At 37.9% G+C, this 23,686-nt stretch overlaps 1 protein-coding gene across 5 annotated transcripts in view; it reads right to left on the bottom strand.

Annotated features, from left to right (window-relative positions):
- LOC101164844 (phospholipid-transporting ATPase ABCA1) overlaps positions 1-23,686 on the bottom strand; it is a 238,054-nt gene that overhangs the window by 176,213 nt on the left and 38,155 nt on the right. For all 5 annotated transcript variants that reach the window (XM_078936178.1, XM_078936179.1, XM_023965796.2 and 2 more), the window contains exons 2-7: positions 23,336-23,465; positions 17,716-17,809; positions 17,484-17,625; positions 17,317-17,369; positions 13,039-13,061; positions 10,946-11,129 (exon numbers count right to left, since the gene is read on the bottom strand). In XM_078936178.1, the coding sequence (XP_078792304.1) occupies positions 10,946-11,129; positions 13,039-13,061; positions 17,317-17,369; positions 17,484-17,625; positions 17,716-17,809; positions 23,336-23,401 (562 nt within the window). In that variant the 5' untranslated portion in view covers positions 23,402-23,465. The remainder of the gene's footprint in view (positions 1-10,945; positions 11,130-13,038; positions 13,062-17,316; positions 17,370-17,483; positions 17,626-17,715; positions 17,810-23,335; positions 23,466-23,686) is intronic.

The following is a 23,686-nucleotide window of genomic DNA, read 5'->3' as shown; positions in this document are numbered from 1 at the left end:
CTAGACTTCTTCTTTGAAATGATCGAAACACTTTTACAAGTCAGTAATACATGTTTTGTTGGTTTATATGAAGATCTGGGTAAAAAATTAATAAAATGTTGTTTATCCATTGGTACAGAAATGGATTAATGCGCGGTTATATTTTCTACGTTTTTGTGGTCCAGAACTGTTAAACTTGCAAACTTTGCATTAATAGACTTTGTTTTTTTTTTATAGCCCTGGAGAGCCACAAAGTCATTTTTGGCCCTTTTTGTTTTTCTATTTCTTTAATGGAATTTTTTTTTTAAATATATTTCTTTGCTGCTGTTAATTGCTGCTTCCCAAAAATGAACAAACAAGAACCAAATTTGTTTAATTAACTGTATAAGCCCTGAAGAAAGTTGTTGTTGGGTTTTCCGGAGTTCACCTCACACTTCAGAAACTCAATCTTAAGGAAGCAAAAGGACTCTTGACTCCAACCACATCGTCTGTTTTTCTCTTGCAAGAAAAAAAAAATCTCATTAAGTTTTTCAGAATCAAAGGAATCTCAAAAAACCATGTCAGACTGGGAAAATCCTTTGCTCCGGATCGAGTCCTGACCTTGCGTTTAGTCTGTTTTCAGACCGGCATCAAGCGGCCCGTTCTGTTCCAGACCAAAACAAACAAAACCACCTGACTAAAGATCTCGTCAGTAGTTGGCCAGGAACTACGAGGGCGGGTCAAAACAATAAGAGAAAGTTGGAAGAGCTACGCTTTACAATCCTTATTGGGACAGTTAACTTATTAAAACTTTATATTTCGATTATCATTTTTAAATGTCGGGAGCAGCACTTTTATTTGTGACGTCGGCACGGTGGAGGCGTGCTGCAAGGCAGTTACTGACAAGGTGACGTGCTGTGCGCTTTCATTCAGAGGATGTTAACAACTGCAGTGATGAGGAGACGTGGGGTCTGATAATGAGCCTCCATGACAGGTGGAATGTCAGGAAAACAGGGAGAAGCAATGAGTGTCACGTTAAAAACTGTCTTAATGAGTTGTGTTTCCTGTCAGGATTCAGGGGTTTGGTTTTATTCTTGGTCAAATCTCCAGTTTCAGGTTCATGAGCTGCCTTCAGTTCAGTTAATGACCCTCAGCTCATTTAAGTGTCCTGGTTTCTGTTCATCCTTGTCAGGTCATCTGCTCTGTTGTGTCACCAGTTTGGTTCTCCCCGTAGTTTTGTCATGTTTCAGTTTGGTTATTAAATATATCATTTTCTGTCACCAAGCCTGGTCTCCTGCATTTTGGGTCTTTCACTGCCAGTTCCTGACATTTCCTCATATATATATATATATATATATATATATATATATATATATATATATATATATATATATATATATATATATATATATATTATATATATATATATATATATATTATGTATGAGAGAAAGATAAATATATATCTGTATAGACATATCTTTATAGTGACACTGTGAAGTTTGTTTTCATGTTTATTTAAAATGATGACATTAAAGGTATTTTTCTCCATATTGTGTTTTCCATTATTCCTCTTCTGTTATGTCTCCAAACACGTTAATAAATGACATGTGGGGTTGCCGGTATGTAGAAGTGAAAGAAATTCAGCACAGACAGGTGGGATTGGCTTATACATAAATAATTTATATTTAAAAAAAAGGATTTGTTGACTATATGTATTTACTGACATTTATCAAAATTGTCCAAAATCACATGCTGCTACTGAAAAATAAAAATGTAATAGAACATATTGTAACAGCTTGGATTATGGGTAAATAGTTTGAAACCAATATAATTTAGTTGTTGCAATTTAACGGGAAGGGGGACCTGAGGAACAGTTTGCTTCATGCCAACAAAGTAGTTTGGAAAATAAAATACCCTTCTTTTATACAAAGTTTTAAATAAAGCAAATAAAAATTGGGTTGACTAAACAAAAAGCCCCCTGGTGGTGATTTGATGAACTTGCCTGGTTCCAATTCAGTGTTTCCTATCAGAAAGTCTTAGCTTTAAAGTTACATCCATGTTATGAAATATGTTTGCTTTGATAGATTTTTCGCCACTATTGATGGACAGTTAAACACTTAAGAAACAGACCTTAAATTCCAAATGAGCAAGACAATTTCTTAATGAGCATCTTATGTGTTTTTATTCATTTTTTTGACAAGGCTTGCATTGAAAAACTGGCTTTTATTTATATTTCTTAATAAATAATAAATAAAAGTCTTAATAAATTAGAGGCTATAGATGTTATGGCTCACTTAAAATTTAATCACAGGAACAGAAAGTTCTGCTTAACTATAGAGCATAAACAAAGATGGCAGTGACAAATGCATTGCTCTTTAACATCAGACACATTCAGAGGAGATGCAGCTTTTTTTCTAAAGGGGCCGTCGGGTTGAACAGCTTACAGATTCTCTGGAGTTCTGCAGTTTCTTCTTCACTGCAGTTTAACTTTAGTGCAAAACGGAAGTCTATAAGGAGGAGAAATCAGTCTTAACATTCGGTTTGACCAGTCGCGTGATTGCTCAGAGCCTGGAGTCAACTCTCTAACAAGTTTTATCAATATGATCTGGACTTGGACTCAATGCAGCACTTTAGTGAGACAGTGGAGGTCTTCCACATGCCGCCACATTTCAGATGAAAACAGTTAGGACATTGTTAATGTTACAGAATGTTTGCATAAAAACCTAAAGCCTTTCAACACACAGAAGAAGACATGTCTGAACACATCCCATTAGGTCATTTCCAGGTTTTTACAACCCTCCTGCTATCCTATGACCCCACCCTTACATTGATGTGTTCTCCTTACCATGACAAAGGTGGATAAAAGTGGAAAGATTTCATGTAATCCATGGACACCAGTGAAGATCACAAATCATTGCAGAAAAAAGGTTCAGAGCACTGTCTAGTGGGTCTACATGACCCAACTCCCAATGGTAAAGTGCCAACGATTCTACAAGGGTTACGAAATCTTATCAACATTCCGAGAGAAATTAAACGGTCTATATGATGTCAAACAACTTTTTTTGGAGCTTTTAGGTGTATTATAATGTTAATTCTTCACAAAAAAGACCCCAAAAAAGTGGTATTGTGATCCATTCACGCATTTCAGCAAAAAGCCCCTCCCAATCCACGAAAACGAGTGGATTCTCACATTGTGATGTAGATAAGTGAGGAACCGCCCCTTCCAGGAAGAGTCTGCACTGCCAGCCCCGCCTCCAGGCTAACACACCCCCACACCCACTTTCTTCACAAAGCTAGTGGGGATCTCTTATTTTATGTGCACAATATGCACACATCCATCTTTACAAAAGATCTGCGGTTGTTTGTTTTCGTGGACGAAACGCAGACACGCTTCAGAGGCTGGCTCTTGACATTATGAAGTGGGCGGCACCCACACGGAGTGAAAGGCGAAGCCTCATAGATCGAGCCGTCTAACTTTCGGTTAGGAAACGTGCTGTGAAAATAAATCATTTCATTAAAAAAATCTTTCTTTAGTGTGTCAAAGGTAATATATTATCATACGGACATAGTTTATTTATGTATAGGGTTTTTTTTAAGTTTAACTTCCAGATTGAAGCAGATTGAAAAGTAAAAATGCAATAACTTAGCTTAGTTTACCAACTAAATACAAGGCCCAGAGCAAGACTCAAACACTGTTAGCCACCACCATTTGGCTTTCTATAGCGTCAAGTTTGTCTGTTCATCCTAACATAAAAACATACTTGAGCAACAGTGGATGCTCAAACATAAGCTTTTTTGTTGTTTGTAGTGAGGGGATATGTTTTTTTAAATTAATTTCAAACTTTTTCTCTGACTTAAACCGAAAGCATTTCATGTTAAACGCAGGTCTGGAGAAACTCAATACACGTCAGTCTTTAGGAAATGGGTAATCCAAGCATTTCATTAAGTAAAAACAGCAAAAAAAAAAAAAAGGGGAGAAAACCCAAATCTTTAACTTCCAGATTGAAGCACATTCAAAAACAAAAGTTTGCAGAGCTAGCCCAGTCCGCCAACTAAATACATCGCCCAAAGCGCTAAATGAGTCCCACACCGGTCACCTGTTAACACAAGCATTTATACACTGATGGTGATGGCAGAGCAGCTACATCCCCCCACCCTGTTAGTAACCACCATGTGGCTTCTTACATGAAAGTATGTTTCTGTTCATCCAGATGTTAAAACATGCCGCTTCTTTTCTCTTTGTAGAAATTTACATTTTTTTGGGCCTTTGGAGACCCTATTAGAGGTCGTGGGCTTTTGACTGACATGCAATTTTCCAATTGCTAGCGCTAGAACAGCCATACTGGAGGGGGTTTCACTGACCCACAGAATAGTTTATTTCAGCCTTTTTCGACATTTTGATGTCCTATCCAATCAAGATGGCAACTGGAGAATAAGAACCTGGTTGTACTGTAAATGAGCCTAATACAAACCAGAGGTACATATAACTGCAGGGTCTGTCTATCTACCACATTTCCAAAAAAACAGGACACTGTTGCCAAAAAAGGACTCCCGTGAAGCTTATATATATATGGATTTTACAGTTTTACTTAGTCCAAAGATTAATTGGTATTTTTTTTTTCTTTGGATGTTTGGATACAGCTAGTGTTTACCAAATCTTAGAATAGTCAAAATCCCATCAACTTCTATTGAGAAATAAACAGCTATTACTCAGTCATTTTAATTGTCAGAATAAATATTTTTTTGCTGATACCTTTTTATTTTTTTATTTTTTGAACGTTTGGAAATCCAAATTAAATTTTTTTAAGAAATCAAAGCAAAACAGGAGAAAAAACAAAAATATATATTTTATACAAAGAAATTTCAAACATTACTCATAAAAACTGAGAAATATGAATTCACAAGCACTACTAAATGCTTATTACTCTTAATCATAAGTAAACATCTCAACTCTTTTCCACATAGGTCATGGCACAGTGAAACTGGTACATTTTTAGATTATAATGTGTTTCATAGATTGTTAAAGGGAGTGGGACGAAGCAAATGTATCTAATCCCACCCCTGCTTCATTTTGTGTGTTTTATTCAAGTTATAAACTGGCCAATCAGATGCCTCAATAAAAGTAGGTGGGGCCTTTCCCTTGTTGAATGTTTGAAACATTTGCCAGATTTGGTGCTTTGAAGTGGTAGGCCAGTGGACTATCAACAAGCTCAGTCCTGATTGGGGAGAGCGGTTGTCATAGAAACGTTGACTCAGACCGACTTGGACCAATCATTGCTTAGTGAAGTCGTCTGGCTCCGCCATGGCGACGTCCATATCGTGATAAAAATGGCGACTGAATGGACTTCATTTCTGGAAATAAGTATTTCTCTATGGGTGACAATCAATTGACTCATCGCACTAAATATTTGAGTTTCCTTTTGCTTTTTCAAGAGACTAATTAGCTACTAGGTTGCAATGTCATGTATAATAGGTTAAGGATATTTTTCCATATCAAATTTCACTTAATATCTTGTGTTCTTCTATGTCATCCTTTCAACTATCATTAAAATAAAATAAAAAAGTTAAGTATGACTTTTATGCTAAATATGCTTTTTCCGTATGACATCAAAAACAGACTTAATGACTTTCACACTTCAGGGACATAACCCCCTCAAGATTTACCGTTTACTGTCATGGAGGAAAGATGGAGAAGAGGCTGCCAGCAATTAACTGATAGAAGAATTCTGCTGAGCTGTAAGGCCAGCCTTCCTTATTTTTATTTACTTTTTTAATTTTTTGGGGGGGCTTCCTTTGAGAGTTGTTTCACACCGACAAAAGAAGCGTAATAGGCCATTATGCAGACACATGGCATGTTCCACGTCCATTTAACATCGACTCCCACAATGAAACGCAGCAGCAAACTCCAACACAGCCATTAGCATGCTAACAGAGATGTTACTGCTTATTATGCAAGGGGGTACACACTTTGCTAATTTGCACTGGCATGAGCACACAGTTTCTCTCTGCAGTGGAACACCATTCCCAGGGAATAGATGCATCTTATTAAAGTCTTATTTCCTTACATTTGACTCTAAAGAACAAGTTTTACATGAAACAGGACTAAAGGGTCTGTAATGAGTATAAGGCTGTAAAATGTTGCATCTAATTTTCAAACTGTTTATTAACTATTTGATTTTTTTTTCCCATCCTGCCCCAGTCACCACTTTGAAACTATCCACAATTATGCTTCAGCTTAGATTTCCCGCATTAGCGCATATGTCTTTTTATTATTTTTGTTTGTATTTGACAGAGCAGGTAAAAAAAAATTGAATGTGTGAAGTCCACTGAGACGTCAGATTAATAAAAAAAATAGAATCAGGTGCACTTAAACAGGTGCAAAGGATGAAACAAAGTGTTAGAAACCACCCATACATCTATATCCAACACTTGTTTGGGGCGCTTTACTCCATTAAACTTCTTAGGTGTGGGAGCTTTTTAAGCTTTAAGCAGAAAAAGAAAGTAAACTATTCTGTGCACGCGGAGGTTTTTTGACCGCTGGTGAACCGATTCTTTATCATGTTTTTAAAAGAAATGGAGACACTAGCGAAAAACACAAAGGATATCCAATTTCTCCTTTTTAGGTAATGGTAAATCCATTGACTGTAAATGAGAACTGGGCTGAATGAGTGTGACGTCATCCTTAGAACATAGGGACCGGCACAGGGAGATCCAGACGTTGGCCCCTTTGTGGCCACATAGGTCGGCAGCAGCGTCAAGGGTCTTGCCCAAGGACCAACACAACAGCAAGGTTACAAGTTTTGTGGGTCCTTGGGCAAGACCCTTTGTGTTACTGCCCAACAACAACAGTGAGGTAAATTCAGTTGCCATTTTTTCTAGACATGGACGATGACACGTTGGATCCAGATGTCATCTGGGTGGCGATGGCTCAGGCAGTTGAGCAGGACGGCCAATGATCGTAGGGTCGGACGTTCGATCCCCGCTCCCCCCAGTTGTCAACTGTTGTTGTGTCCTTTGGCAAGACACTTAGCCCTTCCTGCCTCCAGTGCGGCTCCACTGGTGTGTGAATGTGTATGAACGATCACGGTGATGGTCAGAGGGCACATAGGCGTGAACTGGCAGCCACGCCTCTGTCAATCTGCCCCAGGGCAGCTGTGGCTCCAGCAGTAGCTTACCGTCACCAAGAATGAATGAGGACTAAATGAATAATGGACACACTGTAAGAGCATTGAGCGTCTGGAAAAGCACAGATAAATCCAATCCATTATTATTATCAGTAAGTACTTAATGGTATTAATTCAATTCAGTTTTATTTATATAACACAGTTGTCTCAACAGGCTTCACTAATTGCACAAATCATGAAATCAGTTATAAAATACAATAGCTGATTGCTAAAATAAACTGGGAATCCCTGCCCAGTTGGACCTCCTTCTCGGTAAGGAAAAACTCCCCAAAAAAACAGACGAAAAAAACGAAGAAGCCTCAATGACGTCCACATGAAGGAGGGATCCTATTCCAGGACGAACAGGTGATGTATCAGGACTCCTACAGAAGAATTTGCTAATCTAATTCTACAACTACATGTTTGAAAGGTGTAACAGGGCTTCATCCAGATGGACCTGGGGGGCGGCTGACAACACAGAGACGAGGTCCACGGCTGCCCTTGCCACTATGAAATCTATCAGGTTTTGAACATTGGACGTGGGGCCAACAGGCACCACCTACTGTTATTGAGGCATCTGATTAGCCAGTTAATAATAACTAGCATTTCAGACACAAAACTATTTTGAGCAAGAACATGTTCAAGAAATAAGGTGGTAGAGACTGGGTATTGATTTTGTTTTCTCAGACCCACCAGGCACTTCCTGTTTAAAACACAAGGGGGGGAGGGGGTCATTCAGTCCAGTTCTCATATTCAATCAAAGTGTAGTACTATGACCCGAGGTCAACTTTTTTATTTTTTTTATTTTTTTTTATCCTTTCTCAGAAATGATCATTTAAGAATAAAATCCTGCATTCGTCAGCTGTGTTTCCACTTGAAAGGACTTGAAGTGAAGGACTAATAAAGCCATCAAAGCAAACTTTAATGCAAGGAACTACAATATGCATCAGATCAGATGAAAAGATTGTTCTTTCATTTCTTTTCATTAAATATGACTCTACGATACAACAAGCCTTTTTTAGCAATTGCAGTGCCAGTTAGCCAAAAGTATGTGAAATTGACCATCTGTTCTTTAGGGTAATCTTTTGCATTTGCATCACTTGTTTCACTTAAACTTAGTTTCTTTATTTTGTTTTTATTTAAGATACATATATCAAGGTAAACTTGAAAAACTGAACAGATTGTAACTAAATTCTTGCTGGTGCTCCGTGATTTGGATTCTTTTTTTCGTAAAGTGCCTTTTTTGTTTGCTGATTATTCTATAAACATTAGCTTTGCATTTAGCGAGTACTTTCATAGAGACACCAACAAAAGTAGAAAGACTTTATGGTGCTGTCATGTGGTTTGAGCAGGTAAAAGGAATTTACCATCATAGATCCTCCTTAACCCTTGTGCTATCTTAGATGACCCCACCCTTACATTGACGTGTTCTCCCTACCATGACAAAGGTGGATAAAGGTGGAAAGATTTCATGTAATCCATGGACACCAGTGAAGATCCAAAATCATTTAAGAAAAAAGGTTCAGAGTACTGTTTAGTGGGTCTAGATGACCCAACTCCCAATGTTAAAGGGCCTAGGATAACACAAGTGTTACTATTGTAACAGATCCAAAAAATAGAAGAGTACAAATGAATGAATTCAGTTAAAATGAAATCCAAACAAACAAAGTTCTGCACATAAACTGAGAACACAAAAAATATCTTAAAATGTTAGCACAAATATGAGTTTAAATATTGATTGTGTGATTGCAGTGGGAGGACCTGCAATTAAGGGCTTTAACCAACACATCTGTCTTCTGAGCTGTTTTGCTTGCCATATATTAATTAAAAAATGTCATTTTGAGTGTCTTGGACACCAGGACCTCCTCTAGAAACAAGCAGAGTTTTTTTTTTTCAACTTCCTGAAAGACTCCTACGTCAGGCTCATGAGCACACGGCTTTTGCCTGAAAAAGATCGGATTTGACTGGCTGCAGCAGATGCCAGCCGCAGCACTGACACAGCCTGACATGATGCGGTTCTAATCAAACCTGTTTCCAGGTCAGGCTGAAGTGCCAACTGTGTCACAGGTGCCTGCTTCTGGATGCGCACAACCGGTCGCATACGGTTCAGCCTGCATAGCTGATGCAGTCTGTACAAAACAGCCCTCGACTTCTCTTTCTCTAGCATAGATATTTTGAAACAGAGATACCTCCAGTCTGTGAGGTAGCTGACGTTCTTTTTGGAGCGTTTGCCAATTAACTAGACCTTTAACCAAAAAAAAACAAAGGCTTACCTTATTTAACGGCACATAGTTACATATTGGGCTATATAATTAGATTGAATTGAATATAGGGCACATATAAACTCTTGATTTAAAAAAAAATTGCTAATTCTGGTTGTGTTTACTGATGTGGAAGTGATTTTAAGAGGTACACGGCGGTCTGTCAAAATATCTTTTTTTTATGAGTCGCAAACAAGGTTGTGTGTTTTGTAAATAAGCTAACGCAACTAGACATGTAGCAGTGTCGTCAGTGTTCCTTTTTACGTATTACTAACATTTACTGGGAGTTGGCGTAGTCACAGAAAGGTTTGTTTCTGCTGTATACGTTTTGTTTTTATTTTCCATCTATCTGGGATCGGGTTGCGGGGCCAGCAGTCTAAGCAAAGATGCCCAGACTTCCTCCAGCTCCTCTGGGGGAACCCCGAGACTTTCCTAGGCCAGCCGAGAGACGTAGTCTCCCCAGCGTGTCCTGGGCCTTCCACGGAGTCTCCCCCCAGTGGGACATGCCCGGGACAACTCCCCAGGGAGGCGTCCAGGAGGCAGCCGGACCAGATGCCCAAGCCACCTCAACTGTCTCCTATCGATGTGGAGGAGAAGCGGTTCTACTCCGAGCTGTCTTTGGGTGACCGAGCTTCTCACCCTATCTCTAATGGAGCGCCCAGCCACCCTACGGAGGAAGCTCATTTCAGCCACTTGTGTCTGGGACCTCGTTGTTTCGGTCATGACCCATAGCTCGTGACCATAGGTGGGTATTGGAACGAAGATCGACTGGTAAATTGAGAGTTTTGCCTTATGGCTCAGCTCTCTCTTTACCACAACGGACCGATACAGCGACCACACAATGGCAGACACTGTACCAGTCCACCTGTCAATCTCACGCTCCGATCTCTCCCCACTCATGAACAAGACCCCAAAATGTTTAAACTCCTTCACCTAAGGCAGGAACACTCCTACCCACCGATAGATGGCAAACTACCTTTCTCCGGTCTGTTTTTTTTTTTACATTTTGCAAACAAGGTTAAAGGTATTTTGAATAAGCTAACGTGGCTAATGTGTAGCAGTGTCGGACAGTATTTCTTTTTAGGTGTTACTAACACGATTGGGAGTTTGCGTAGTTACAATAACATTTATCATAGTCTGACTGACTGACTTATCTCCAAATCTTTAGTCTCGCTTAATGCGCCTTATATTCCGGTGTGTCTTTCATATGACATAAGTCCAATAATAGATCATTCATTGACGCTACGCCTTTTTACTTCGTTGCGCCCTATAGTGCGGAAAATATGGTACACCTCTCATATGTTTATTTTTATCTTTGGCATTTTAATTTTTTGCCCTAATCAGAAAAATGTCAAATTAAAAAAAGTTTTTCTGTATTTTGAAAAATGAAACGCTCTGACATCTATACTTATCACATTTTCAGATGTAACAAAGTTGATATATTTTATAGCAGCAGAAGATTATTTTTTAATGGCTGCAATACTGGACTATGAACTGGTTTTTCTTTGTTATTATTATTATTACCGTATTGCAGTGCAGGAAATCTGAAATTAGGACTTACCGGAATCTTGGCTATTTTGGAAGGAGGAATTCATTGTATCCTGTTGGTCAGATGTTGGGAATCGGAAGGTGGAGTTGAAGCTCGGCTTCTTTCCGCACAGAAACATGGAAAAACTTCCGATCGGGTCGTTTTGGAAGTCCAAGGACTTCAGTGCTTTATTGGTGGAGTTCACCAACACATCTGCCTAAGAGAGTAAAAGCATAAAATAATTTTTGTAACACAAAACACTAGAGTAAGAAAAGTTTAGTTAGATTTAGCAACAACTCGGTGTGCATTTAACTTCCTAGTTAACTAGGGATTTTTATTTTATTTATTATACTAAGTGCATCATTTTTAGTTAGCAGTTAGCCGTGATAGCAGAGATTAGAGCTGGTCTGAGTCAACATTTCTATGGCAACCGCTCTCTCCAATCAGGAGCGAGCTTGTTGGAAGTCCACACTCCTTCCACTTTAAAGCATCTCAGTTGAATCTGTCAAACATTTCGAATGCTCAACATGAGTTTTTCTTTTGAATAATTTGCACTAAACAAAGGATATCAGAGCATAAACGGTTATTCTGACAAAAAAATAATGACTGAGTAATGTAATTATTTTTCAGTAAAAATCTAGAGGATTTCAGCGTGTTGGAACTACTTCCTGTTTGGAACACAAGGGTTTAAAAGGTTTTTGACGCTTCTGCATCCTTAGATGCTTTATTTTTAGTCAGTTTTATTCTTTTTTCTTTTGAAGCAAATGGATAAAAAATTGTGTCAGAAGAAAAAATGTATGTCTTTAAAAAGCGTTGCTCTGTACTTCATTGACCCTGACCTCTCTGCACCGTACGTCCTTTCTTTGTGTTGTTGTTATCACTATCATTCAGCAATGTCAGCTCTTAACTGAAGGCTTGAAGTCATTTTCCATCTCGTTTTTTTTTTTTTGCTTGAGGCACAGAGGAGTAATATTCACTCTATCTCTTGTCTGGGATTTTTTTTTTCTGTTTGAAAATGCCTGTGGGCTTAACAGCTCAAAAGCCCTCCTCTATGAACTTCCTGCCTTATCATTTATTTATTGGATTCGCTGTCCCACATATTTCCCCTCAAAGTTAACAGAATAAAAGGATGCAGGCATTCACGATCCCGACGGGATGCAACACGTGTCAAAAGATTCAAGAAGACATTGATTCTGATCAATAATTCCTAGAGAATCACATTCAATCACTGGAACACACAAGTGGACAGGAGAATTATAGCCTTGACAGCTTACTGTGAGGTGGAATATTTTATGTGATAAAAGAAATTAAAGCATTAAAAATGTTAGAAGCTAAACAAAATGTAAAAATAAAAAATATTATATTTTCTTGACCTCACAAACTTGCAAGTATAACATTAAACTTCAGAAAAGCCAGCATGAGTATAAGTGTTATTATATTTTTTGTGTAATATATATATACATACATATGTGTGTATATATATATATATATATATATATACATACATACATACGTAGATATACATATAATATATATATATATATATAATGTATGAATATATATAAATATATGTATATATATACACATATATATGTGTATATATATATAAGAAATATAACAATTGTACTCATGCTGGCTTTTTTTAAGTTTAATGTTATACTTGCAAGTTTGTGAGGTCAAGAAAATATAATATTTTTTATTTTTACATTTTGTTTAGCTTCTAACATTTTTAATGCTTTAATTTCTTTTATCACATAAAATATTCCACCTCACAGTAAGCTGTTTATATAATTTATGTCAATTATGATACTAATATTCACTTAAAAGTTTGGGCAGGGGGGCAAAGATTTTTGTTGGGGAGGGTAGATACCCTTCTTTAGCTCCTCCCCTAATACCAGCTCACTGATGTTTCCAAAGTCAGTATCTTTCAAGCGATAGCCCGTTCCTCACATCCATGTTTTCATAAATCACAGGTCATCCAGACAGAAAATGTTGCCATATGACCCTGACATGTATGATCGAACGTAGTCCCTTTTTGTCGGGTTTTGCAACCTGCTCATGGTGGTTTTACCGTGGCTTTTGTTATGCAATACCAGACTACTCCAAGTAATCTGATATTTACTTACTTTGGACTCCAGGTATCCTTGCCCTGTAAAATAAAGAAAAAAAAGTCTTAAAATTAATCGCAGAACCAATATAAAATATCAAAATAACTTTCAACAATAATTCTGAGACAATGCATGCGAGTTTTCTCATTTGACCTTTAAATACTCCAACAATGGGCTTCGAGAGATTCTTCAGACATCCTTCTTTCCTTAATCCTTCAGATTATTCATTTCTTCAGTACAAATAGAATCTGTGTCAATATGAGTCATGTTTTAATATTAGTGCTTGATTGTGTATAATTTTTTATTGTTTTGTTTCAATGTAAAGCAATTTGTGTTATGTTTTTTTTAGGAAAAGTGTAAAATAAAGTTTGATGTAAATTGATTTGAGTGTCACACTAGTAACCTCATGAGCAAACAGAGACAGGGCTTAAATGAAAAAGATGATGTGGGAGGTCGATCTGTACTATGCACAAGAGCATCTGTGCTTCTGTTTTCTCTCTGTGTGCATATATGCATATATATGTCCACAAGTTGCTTTAATGCATGGGCCATGGGACACTTCTTCATACTCAAGCATCCTTTGATTTCATTATCCTATTATAAACAAATCAATAATTCAGATTTATTCATTAAAATGCACTTCAGTTGAAGTTTTGATTTTGTATGGTATTTATATAATAATTACAGCACATAACAAATAATCAGAATTCTAGAACTTTTGGAATTGTGGATCTGTTAAGGAAATTTTAGAAAACCAGTCATCCCAAGACTGAAAAAGAAATTTCAAAGTGTGTATCTTTATACTAAACATGTCACGAAACAATATATTCTCCTGAAGATGCCATAAGTCTTGGCTGCTTGCGCGATGAACGTACAGCGGCACCTTGTTTATGGTTGGATTAAAAAAAAACATCATTGGTTTATATTCGCGAAGTAGTCATTTTATTTATTTTGTACGGTAATTACAGATGTTTGAAGGCTGTAAAACTCCTCACTACACACTTTCTACACTTTTCTCAGACAGACATGAACATTTTCACAATCATCTCTCATGTTTAATCTGTCAAAGTGCAAACCTTCAGAGAAAAAAACAAGTTGAGTTTTAAAGAATTTAAAACAAAGATCTGAATGCAGAATTGTGTAAATGTTACTGATCGCATATTCGTACAGAACAAACAGCACAGAAGAGATTGATTGATAAGGTCCACAGCCAATCAGGATGCAGAATACAATGCACTGTCAAATCGAGAAATTTAAAAATAGAAGCAGGTGAAGTTGCACAACAATATCTAGACTGCGAAAAGGCAATTGAGTTATAGCGATCACTGAAATTGGTACAAAGCTGCTTTTCTCCCCTTCAGAATCTGTTGAATTTACGTTAATTGTTCATGGATGCCTGTCTCATTTTTAAAGTTTTGCATGGACTGCCCTTATTAGATTGTATAAGTAAAAAAAAAACGTTGGCATGGGCGCTAGGGGGGTATTCAAGAAGGCATGTTTAAACTACCCTGATTTTAACCCTGAACTCTGGCTGAAATCCGCCTGAACTTGCTTACTCTGGGTATGTCGGTTCCACAACACTGGATATGAGTTAGCGTAATTACGCTCGACTTGGTAACTCTGGGTTAATGCCCGTGCACGACAAGTACATAAAGACATTCTCATTGGATCGCTGATTTCTGGAGTCACCATGGAAACGTGTGGAGAAAAAAAAGAAAGCGCTATACTCCAGTGAGACGAAGTCTGAGATTTTAATGACGGCGTATGAAGATTATACGTCCATCAAAAAAGTTATATGCTGAATCAGCAAAGAAAAAGAGTTTCTGCTTGGAGAAAAAGAACAGACAAAGTAAACGCACGAGTTTCTGTCTCATTTCTATTTTCATTGCGACGCATATATATATATAAAAAAAAATGAATAAAAGACCTAGTTCTAAAATGAGAACTCTGAATCCTGGGATATTTTCAGAGTTGCCATACTGTCCAAACAACCACCTTTGTAGCTTTTTTTTTAAAAGTAAAATTGCACTTTATCTGTTGCAGTTGCAACTAGATCCATCCCCGCCTGAAATCCGGATTAACCACTCAAGCAGGACGATTGTGTTGGAGGCCACGGTTTGCTGCTCTTTCCTGTTTCTGCTGATCAGCTGCCAGAAGATATCCGCAAAACCGTTCAAAGTATTTCAGTGTTGCTCCCCATCACTGACAGAAACAACAACTTAACACAGCAGGGTTTCAGTCCGAAAACCAGCATCTTTCCCTGTTTGGCTTCCATGCTTTATTTCTCCAACTTCTGAGATGATGATGGAGTCGCACGATCAAAGAAAATCACCTTTTTTTTTCCAACAATCCAGACATTTATGTGGATTGGAAAGATTGCTGGAATCAATGACACAGTTGGAAACCCTCACCTTATAGATCACCTATCATTACAGTCCTCAGATAGAAGCTTCAGGAGCCTGGATGACGAAGAGGAGGAGCAGGAGACGCTCCTCCAACAAGGTAGCCTCCCTGATTGAAGTGACCACCTGAGTCTTTTTTTAATCAACTCATGTCAAGAACAAAAAAAAGATAACAAAAAAAAGGACACCTTTTGCCATCCCAGTCTTTTGATGGTCCTCCATTCTTTCCCCCAGCGTTCTTGCTAATGACCTTTCCTGCTCTCGCCACAGACAGCAAGTCCCATTAATTATGTCCAGGCTTAGATCTTTGATGGATTTAATCTTGTATATTACGAGCCAGCGACCCCGAAATGCAAATGGACCACAAGCAGCTTGCTCGATAGCAGCCCACCCCCACCCCCCACTGCCCCATGCCTTTTTTGCAAATTAGGTGCCGTATGAAAATCTGAACATCATCAGGCAAATGAGCCTAATGCAAAGCCGAAACTTATCAAGACAAACGATCTGTCAGTCTGAACGACAAATTGCATCATAAATAATCATATGCCATTGTGTTTTTTGTTGGGTTTTTTTTTCTCCTGAGGGATCAAGGCGGATAACAAATCCTCCAAGTTGTCATCAGCGTGAAGGGGATACTTTCCTTGATGGAGGATGCAGAGATTTCTGCTGAAGAATAGACTATAGCAATCTGTTTTCTGTTGAGTTTTTGGTTTTTACTCTATGACTACAATATTTTTTACTCTTATACCTTAGTCACAACTGCCCTTATGTGTGAATACGGGCTACATGAGGGCACAAATAATGCCTCGTTTCCACTGAGCGGTACAGTCCGGGCAATTCCGGAGAGCCTTTTCGCTTAAGTTGGACCGTCATGGTGGATGCGGGAAGGAGACCGACTGCATAGCTTTGCCTCATTGTAGCGCGACGACAGCAAATCAACAACAACAACGATGGAGGTCATCCAGCAGCTCTTTTTCCCCCCGCTTAGCTTTTGGGACTTTGTATAAACGATTAATTTAAGATTGTTTGAGAGAAGACTGCGGGGGATGAAGAGGAATGCCGTCGGAGAGACGGTTTGGCGCTTTCTTTTGTTGCAATGACCTTTTCACCAACAACGGGTCGTTTAACGACAGTAGCTGCGCCCCAACCTTTAGGGTTTTTTTTTTCTACGGACCTACAACCAACAGGGCCCCAGTATTGGTGCGGTTGGTAGTTTCATGGGTCCATTTTATAATGGAATCGCTCAAAATACCGGACGGTATCGGTCAGTGGAAATGAGGTTTTATAGGCAAACCTGTACGGGGGCACGCAGATGGACCACCCAAGTAGGTGAGAAGCAGGCATGTAGTATACATTTTTATACACCCCCCTAAATCCTGCGCATAGGCTGCTGGTAGTTGCTCATGTGATCACTTAAGCCTGACTATTAGGAAAATATATTAATATATATTAAGAGCAACTGTTGAGGTGCGGAAAGGGACCTGCAAAACACACCTGCGCTTCCCTTAATGCCTTAGTCAAATGCATCCATATGGGGTTTGGAAGATCGGTACGATATGACTGCGTCTCACCTACTTCACTCTCACCTAACCTTTCGTGTTGTACAAGTGTTTGCTACGACCTTTTGCTATACGGATTCACCGAGTGATCTCCAACCTTAATATTTTCTGTGGGGCACACAGTACAGGTTTGCCCATTTTTTGCCTGCAGACATTCCATATCCACCCATAAGGGGCTAGTATATTATGCATCCGCTCCTTTCTACGACCTTCTTGGGGCTCGGACAACTTAAAATCCTCTGGCACCCACGTGGGTCAACCTCTTTGTGGGTGCATGTCGCTAAGGCAAAAAATGTTAAGGTTTTTGGTCAAAATAAAAGTTGTATAAGCCTTACCATTTGATAGTTCCAGCAGGAGGTTTTGCACATTAATCAGGATCTGAGACGCTCTGGTTTATGAGAAAAACACAAAATATTATAAGCAGCCTTAAATCTTTCTCAAGTTGAGGATTGAGTTAAAAAAATAAATGGAATGGAATGGAAAAGAAGGAGTCGGCTCATACATGGAGTTGTTGAAGTTATTGACTTGGCCTGGCGTCTCTCCTGGCGTCGGATCGTTGTAGCAGGGGTTGTCAATGTTGCACATCATACCTTGGAGCCAGGGCAGAAGGCCAGCTGACGGCATGGCTTTGTTTGGGTAGTGACCTAAAGAAAACAAACAGGATTTACCAGTTTTTGTTGTTTTTTTTACAATTTCTATTTACTTTTGATTTCAGATAGGAAACCTGCGCTCACATTGTCCTTTGTTAACGGGCTTGGTGGTGGTTCTGACGGCCACCAGGATGACGAACAGGAAGAGAGGCCACAGGATCTCAACCAGCAGCCGCACCTGTAGGACCGAGTCAAGGCAGAGGGTTACCTCCAAAAGAATGTCTGCACTGCCCCAAAATACAGTGCTTTTGGGGAAATATCTGTGAGGCACTTAGCTGCATCTTGGAAGTCAAACTAACTTTAAACCCACTTGTGTTTCTGTTTGGAATAAACAGTGGGGCTCCCACATTGCCTGCAGGTGGTCAGAGGATCATAACTTTTTTTAACTTTACTAGCTCGACGCCTCATTCTTCTTAAGTGGAAGGATGCTGCCCCACCCACTTTATCACATTGGATTCGAGATGTGCTTTACCATCCTAAACTTGAAAAAATAAGATTTACTGTGAGACGATCAGAGCATACATTTTATAAGGTATGGAGACCATTTCTCAACTTTTTTTAGTCTACCATCTACAAGTGTGACAGAATGATGCCCCTTTATTTTTTCTTCTTTCTTTTCATTACGTGTGTTGATGTATTTGCACTTTACTCATTGTTTTTTTTATATATGCTATTTCACCTATACTCTGACTGATTTTATATTTTCATGTCTCTCTGCTTTTAACTTGTACCATTTTATTTCCTTAAATTATCTTTACTATAATTGATATTGCTGTATATGTCACTGACAGCAGCAGGGGGTGGTTGACTGGGTTTTGAATTTGTTTGCTTTTTGCTTTAAAACTGAAAACTTAATAAATATAGAAAACACTAAAAAGAACAAGTGCAAACTACATGGCCCTTGTGCTATCGTGTGGGGTCAAAATGACCCCACCCTTACATTGACGTGTTCTCCCTACCATGACAAAGGTGGATAAAGGTGGAAAGATTTCATGTAACCCGTGGACACCAGTGAAGATCACAAATCATTGAAGAAAAAAGGTTCAGAGCACTGTCTAGTGGGTCTAGATGACCCCACTCCCAATGTTAAAGTCCCTCCAAGGGATAAATTGACACATTTTTTCTTGCATTAGTTAACACTTTTTTCCATGAAAGTAGATACACTTGTTTAATTCTTTGTCTTATTTATTCAGGGATATGTCTCATAAATAAATAAACATTTTTTAACTATTTTAAAATGTGTTTCTAACTGTGATATTAAACGTCAACACTTCTCTGAAATATATGCAAACATTTTGAAAGCTTGTAAAGTAAAAAAAACTGAATATAAACAATAATTTAAAACTGAGTTTATTTTTCATATATGGATCTTTACCTGAATTAAAAAATAAATAAAAGTAAAATCTCTGATGGTGTTTAAGAGGAAAACTTACTAAAACATAAAATACATTTTCTTTTGAAATAAAAATAAAACAAAAAAAGCTAAAAACTAACTATGTAAAGAAATGTATGTTTAATTTTTAGTTTTATTTTATTACAAACATTTTTTTAGTCCACTACAAAATTTATTGTTTTCAATGGAGTGCCTGCTCACAAAAAAACAAAAAAAAATGTGGGAAAAATAATTTTAAAAATTTAGTTATTTGAAAAATAAATCCACCAGTAAAAATTTATACTGGTCTCACTTTTAGTGCACAACTCTAGGAAGAGTGAAAGGGAATTTTTTAAGGTATAAGATATTCATTTTTCTTTACATAAAAAATGGATTTGTAGGAATAAATAAATAAATAAAAATATTCATAAAGCAGACCAAAACATTGTTCATTTAATATATTAAATCAAATTAAACTAATACGACACATTTAGCGTCGGTTAGCAAAGTGATACTGGGATGGTTTATTCCCTTTAAGAAAACCCAAACAACAGGAGGAGCCTTGTTTGGTGCAGACAATCCAGCAGTTAGTCAAACAAATTTTTATTAGATGTGTTTTTAGGCAAATGAATCACCTTCAAATTAAGAGGTGAAACGTTTTTATGGTCTGATGTTTGCCAACATCATTTACTTACTGAATAAAGTCATTGTACACTCCATATAGACTAGTCATAAGTTATGACACGCTTTTATAGGATATATTTAGCCGGCGTAGCACTGCTTCATAAAAGGGAATCATCAGTACATTGATTTGTTTATCAGTAGAATTATATGCATATTTGTAAAGACCCGCTCTAATTGAAAATGGCATTTGTGGGGTTTTAACATGTTCTTGTAGTGTTTTTCTGAAGACGGAAGACATATATTTAAAAATAAAATAAGCTCAAATTTGCATTTCTGAGTGTTTATTTGAATTGTTGTTAATCAGTAGCAAATGAAAAATAAAAAGAAAAGCTGTTTGAGAAAGGTCGTATTTGTGATGTAGAAAACACGCTGGGCGTGGCCTAGCTTCCAGCGCCGCTCCAGTCGTTGACGATCCATGTGCGTCTTAGATTTTTCCTCGTCTGAGCTGAGCAGGAAGGTAAATGTAGGGGTGTGAAGAGAGAGCTCTCAGCAACGTTTGGGGAGGGTGGGGTTGCACCGCACCAATGATTCCATTCACAACTCAGCTGCAGAAGTACTGCTGCTCTGGGTTGCACGGTGGCGCATTGGTTAACGCTCTCAGAGCCTAACAGTGATCTACAGAAACTATGTCCTAGAAAACAACACAGGTTTTAAGTTTTTGGCTAAAAACAGATTTATTATATATGAATAATTAATCATTATTTCACATCGTGAAACCCCTTCGGTTGGGTTTGTCCATCCAGCGAGCCCTCACAAGCTAAAGTTGGCTGACCCGCCCCCACAACACAACCCCCCTGATGGAACAACCTGCTCACATCCATCCGCTGATATCCCAGTGTGAGCATTGCCACATGTTCAGGCATCCAATGACACCAAGAGATGACATTGTCTCAAAAACTACACAAAACTACACTTCCATAAAAGAAAAGAAACTAAACAAAGTGTTGTTTGGAATTCACCGAGTGCGGTTTGTGTGGCGCCGTACCCGTCAGAAACGGCGTGGAGTCCGCTTTTACTGTCTAGCAGCCCCAGGCATTTGCCAACGGATACAATATAGTCTTTGTGAATAGATAATCTCTCCCTATGAAATTATGTGAAATAGTGGACCATAAAATCAGTTTCATGCCTGTTATAAAATCTTAAAATGCTTGGTGAGGCATTGCTATAATTGGTCATTAACCTCCACAAGCCCTCCAGAAGCACCATTGTCCTTGCTCCCTCCCGCTGGTTTGTCTAATAACAATATTTCATTTCTGCGTTGGCCAAATCTTGCGCATTGCCCATTTATACGTTCATCAGGAATGTGTTTTCATGTATTTATTTATTTATTTATTTTCCCCTCCTTAAAAAAAAAAGAATGTGTTTGTTATGTCTATGAAGACTCTCATTCATCCAGGTTGGTTCTTCTGTAGTAGGTTTAGCGGTTGTCATCTGGACTTGGATTTAAAGTTAGACCAGTTAGGGAGCGAGTCACTGGCTCCCCAACCCCCAGCTGAGGACAAAGGACTCTAAACGACCCAAAACCATAGAGGCTAAGTTCGACAATACCATCCAGTTTCAGGTCCAACTCCTCCCCCATGAGCGCATATATACCAGCTCTTCGACCAGCCAATTCAGAATTGACAAAGCCTCTTGGATAAGAGGTGAAACGTCTTCCAAGTTTAAATCCAATTCCAGATGACAGCCGCTAAACCTACTACAATGTGTTTGTTAACCAACACAAACTAACAAGGTGAATGTTTTTCCAGAACAAAATGACAATTTCTTCATTCCATCGAGGCCTTTGGTGACGCTCTTCTGCGAGTGAAAGAAAATGCATTTGGTTCACGAGAAACCCTGCTGCCATTGAACCCCCACCCCACAAACAAAACAAGTGGGTGGCTGCTCATTACGTCTGGAGCCTCGACTAAACTGCAGCAAAACTTCATGGAGTCATGTTGGATCCTAGATATAACACTTTCTACAGACTTTTACTTTGTAGCACACTGTATTCTCTGCCATAATACAAAAAAGAAAAACCCATATTCTGCTTTTATTTGTTAATCTTGAGAGCATATAGTTAAAAAGCAGAAAATGTATTTAGGCATTCAGAATTCTGTTTAGTAAATAAATAAACATAAAAAAAAAATTAAACCAAATGCAGTGCTTTCTCATAAAATATTGTTTTGTTTTTTTTACATATTTTTAGAACATTTTTTTTGATTTTTCTTTAGAAGATTCAAATATAATACACAGTCTGTTGAATTAAGTTAAACATCCACTTTATTCCCAATAGTATTTATGATTACATATATTAAAAACATAGATTAATCCAATTTGTGTATGCGTATTGAGGTACATATATATATATATATAAAAAATATAAAAATAATGTAAAAATAATATAAGAAAAGGAAAATTTGAGAATGTTATTGATCCCATAACGGAGAAATTATCTTGTGACCATAACTCTGTTAAAAATGTAAAAAAAATGTCAATAAGAAGCTGGATGTCTCTCAAATTTGGTTGATATTAAGAAGATAATGAAACAAAAACATCTAAGCTAACTCGTAGCTACAGTAGGCTAACTTGCTGCCGACCATTGCGGCAGTAAAAGAAAGTTCAAACTAAACAAATAAATAAATGTCAGTATAGGAGCAAAATATCCAACCTACTCTGTCGCTTGAAAATTCTGTCTTTATTTTTAACTATCGCTACATCACTCAGTTGAATCAATGTTTTGGGACTCGATGTCTGTGCCTAAACAAATCGCATTCAAAACAGAAATGTGAAACTGAACGTTCTGTTTATTTGTAATGCTTTGTGCGCAATTTTGTTTTTATGCAAATAACGTTACAATGACTACGCTAACCCTGAACCTTGTAAGTCAAAAACAAAAGAAAAACTGTCAGACGCAGCTAAATGTTAGCGTATTCCCAATAACGCCCAATCAAACATTTTTAAAAAGAGCGCCGTGTAGTTCAAAATGGCGACTATGTCAGTCAAGGTGCTCTGGATTGTATGGCTCACTGTTATTCTCTGAAATAAATTAAAGCTTTTAACTCCCAGTGTGCTAAACGCAGTCATTGACCAAGAAAATAAACTAAAACCTTGAATGAAGGAAAATGTTCTTTTGGAAATATTACGTTTGTGTCTATTCCTATACAAAAATTGTTGTCATAAATTTAAAAAAAAAAAACAGCACAGAAAGCAGATCGATTTCAACTAAATCAGACTAAAAGTATTCATTTATTTTTCTAGCAAGTTAAAATATAATTTCAAACTTCTTTCTTAAAGCCTTAAGTCATCAAGACCTAACTTTTTTTTTTTTTTTTATCTTTAAGGTTTTAAAATACAGGCAAGGACACATAATGTGCACAAGAGATAGATCACCAGAAATTGAAGGTGACACTTTGAATTGGTTGGCATTAAGATAAGATTGTTCTTGTTCTCTGGAGGGAAAGTAAAAGGCAGCTTATTCCTTTAAGAGACAGTTTTTGCTATAAATCCTCCCCTATTACATCTCCCTCCCATGAATAACTTAGTTGCCCTTGATAACACAACCCTGGGACCAGATCCTCATTTTCCCTCCTTTGCTGACCAATCTTGACATAAATACATTGATTTAAAATAAAAAAAAAAAATGTGGAATTGTGAGCGCAGGAATACCTTTTGTCTCTTCCGGAGAGTGAAGTTCTTCCACAAGAGCAGGGAGAACTGCGTCAGGAGACCCATTACAGCTTATCCTGGCAATATCCTGCCGAAGAGTCGCTATGGCAACTGGCCCACTTAATAAACCCTGGAGGGAATAAAAGGCAGAGTTTGGTTTTAATACAGAGAAGCAATGCATCTTGGGGGAGTGCCACTAATCATCCACTTCCCCAGGCCTTGGGGCTTACGGTGCAGCACCTGTTCAAAGAATTATTATCACCTCCATGCAGCAAATCTTAGGATAGAACGATGTCTCAGCATGTGGAGGTTACACGGTTTGGCTTCCTGGTATGTTGACTCTTTATGAAA

The sequence above is a fragment of the Oryzias latipes genome, chromosome 18 (assembly GCF_053564925.1).
Source record: "Oryzias latipes strain Hd-rR chromosome 18, Olatipes_Hd-rR_3.1".
In the NCBI taxonomy this organism is placed as follows: Eukaryota; Metazoa; Chordata; class Actinopteri; order Beloniformes; family Adrianichthyidae; genus Oryzias; species Oryzias latipes.
The sequence above is the reverse complement of the archived record's forward strand: the minus strand, read 5'-3'. Positions and strand labels throughout refer to the sequence as shown.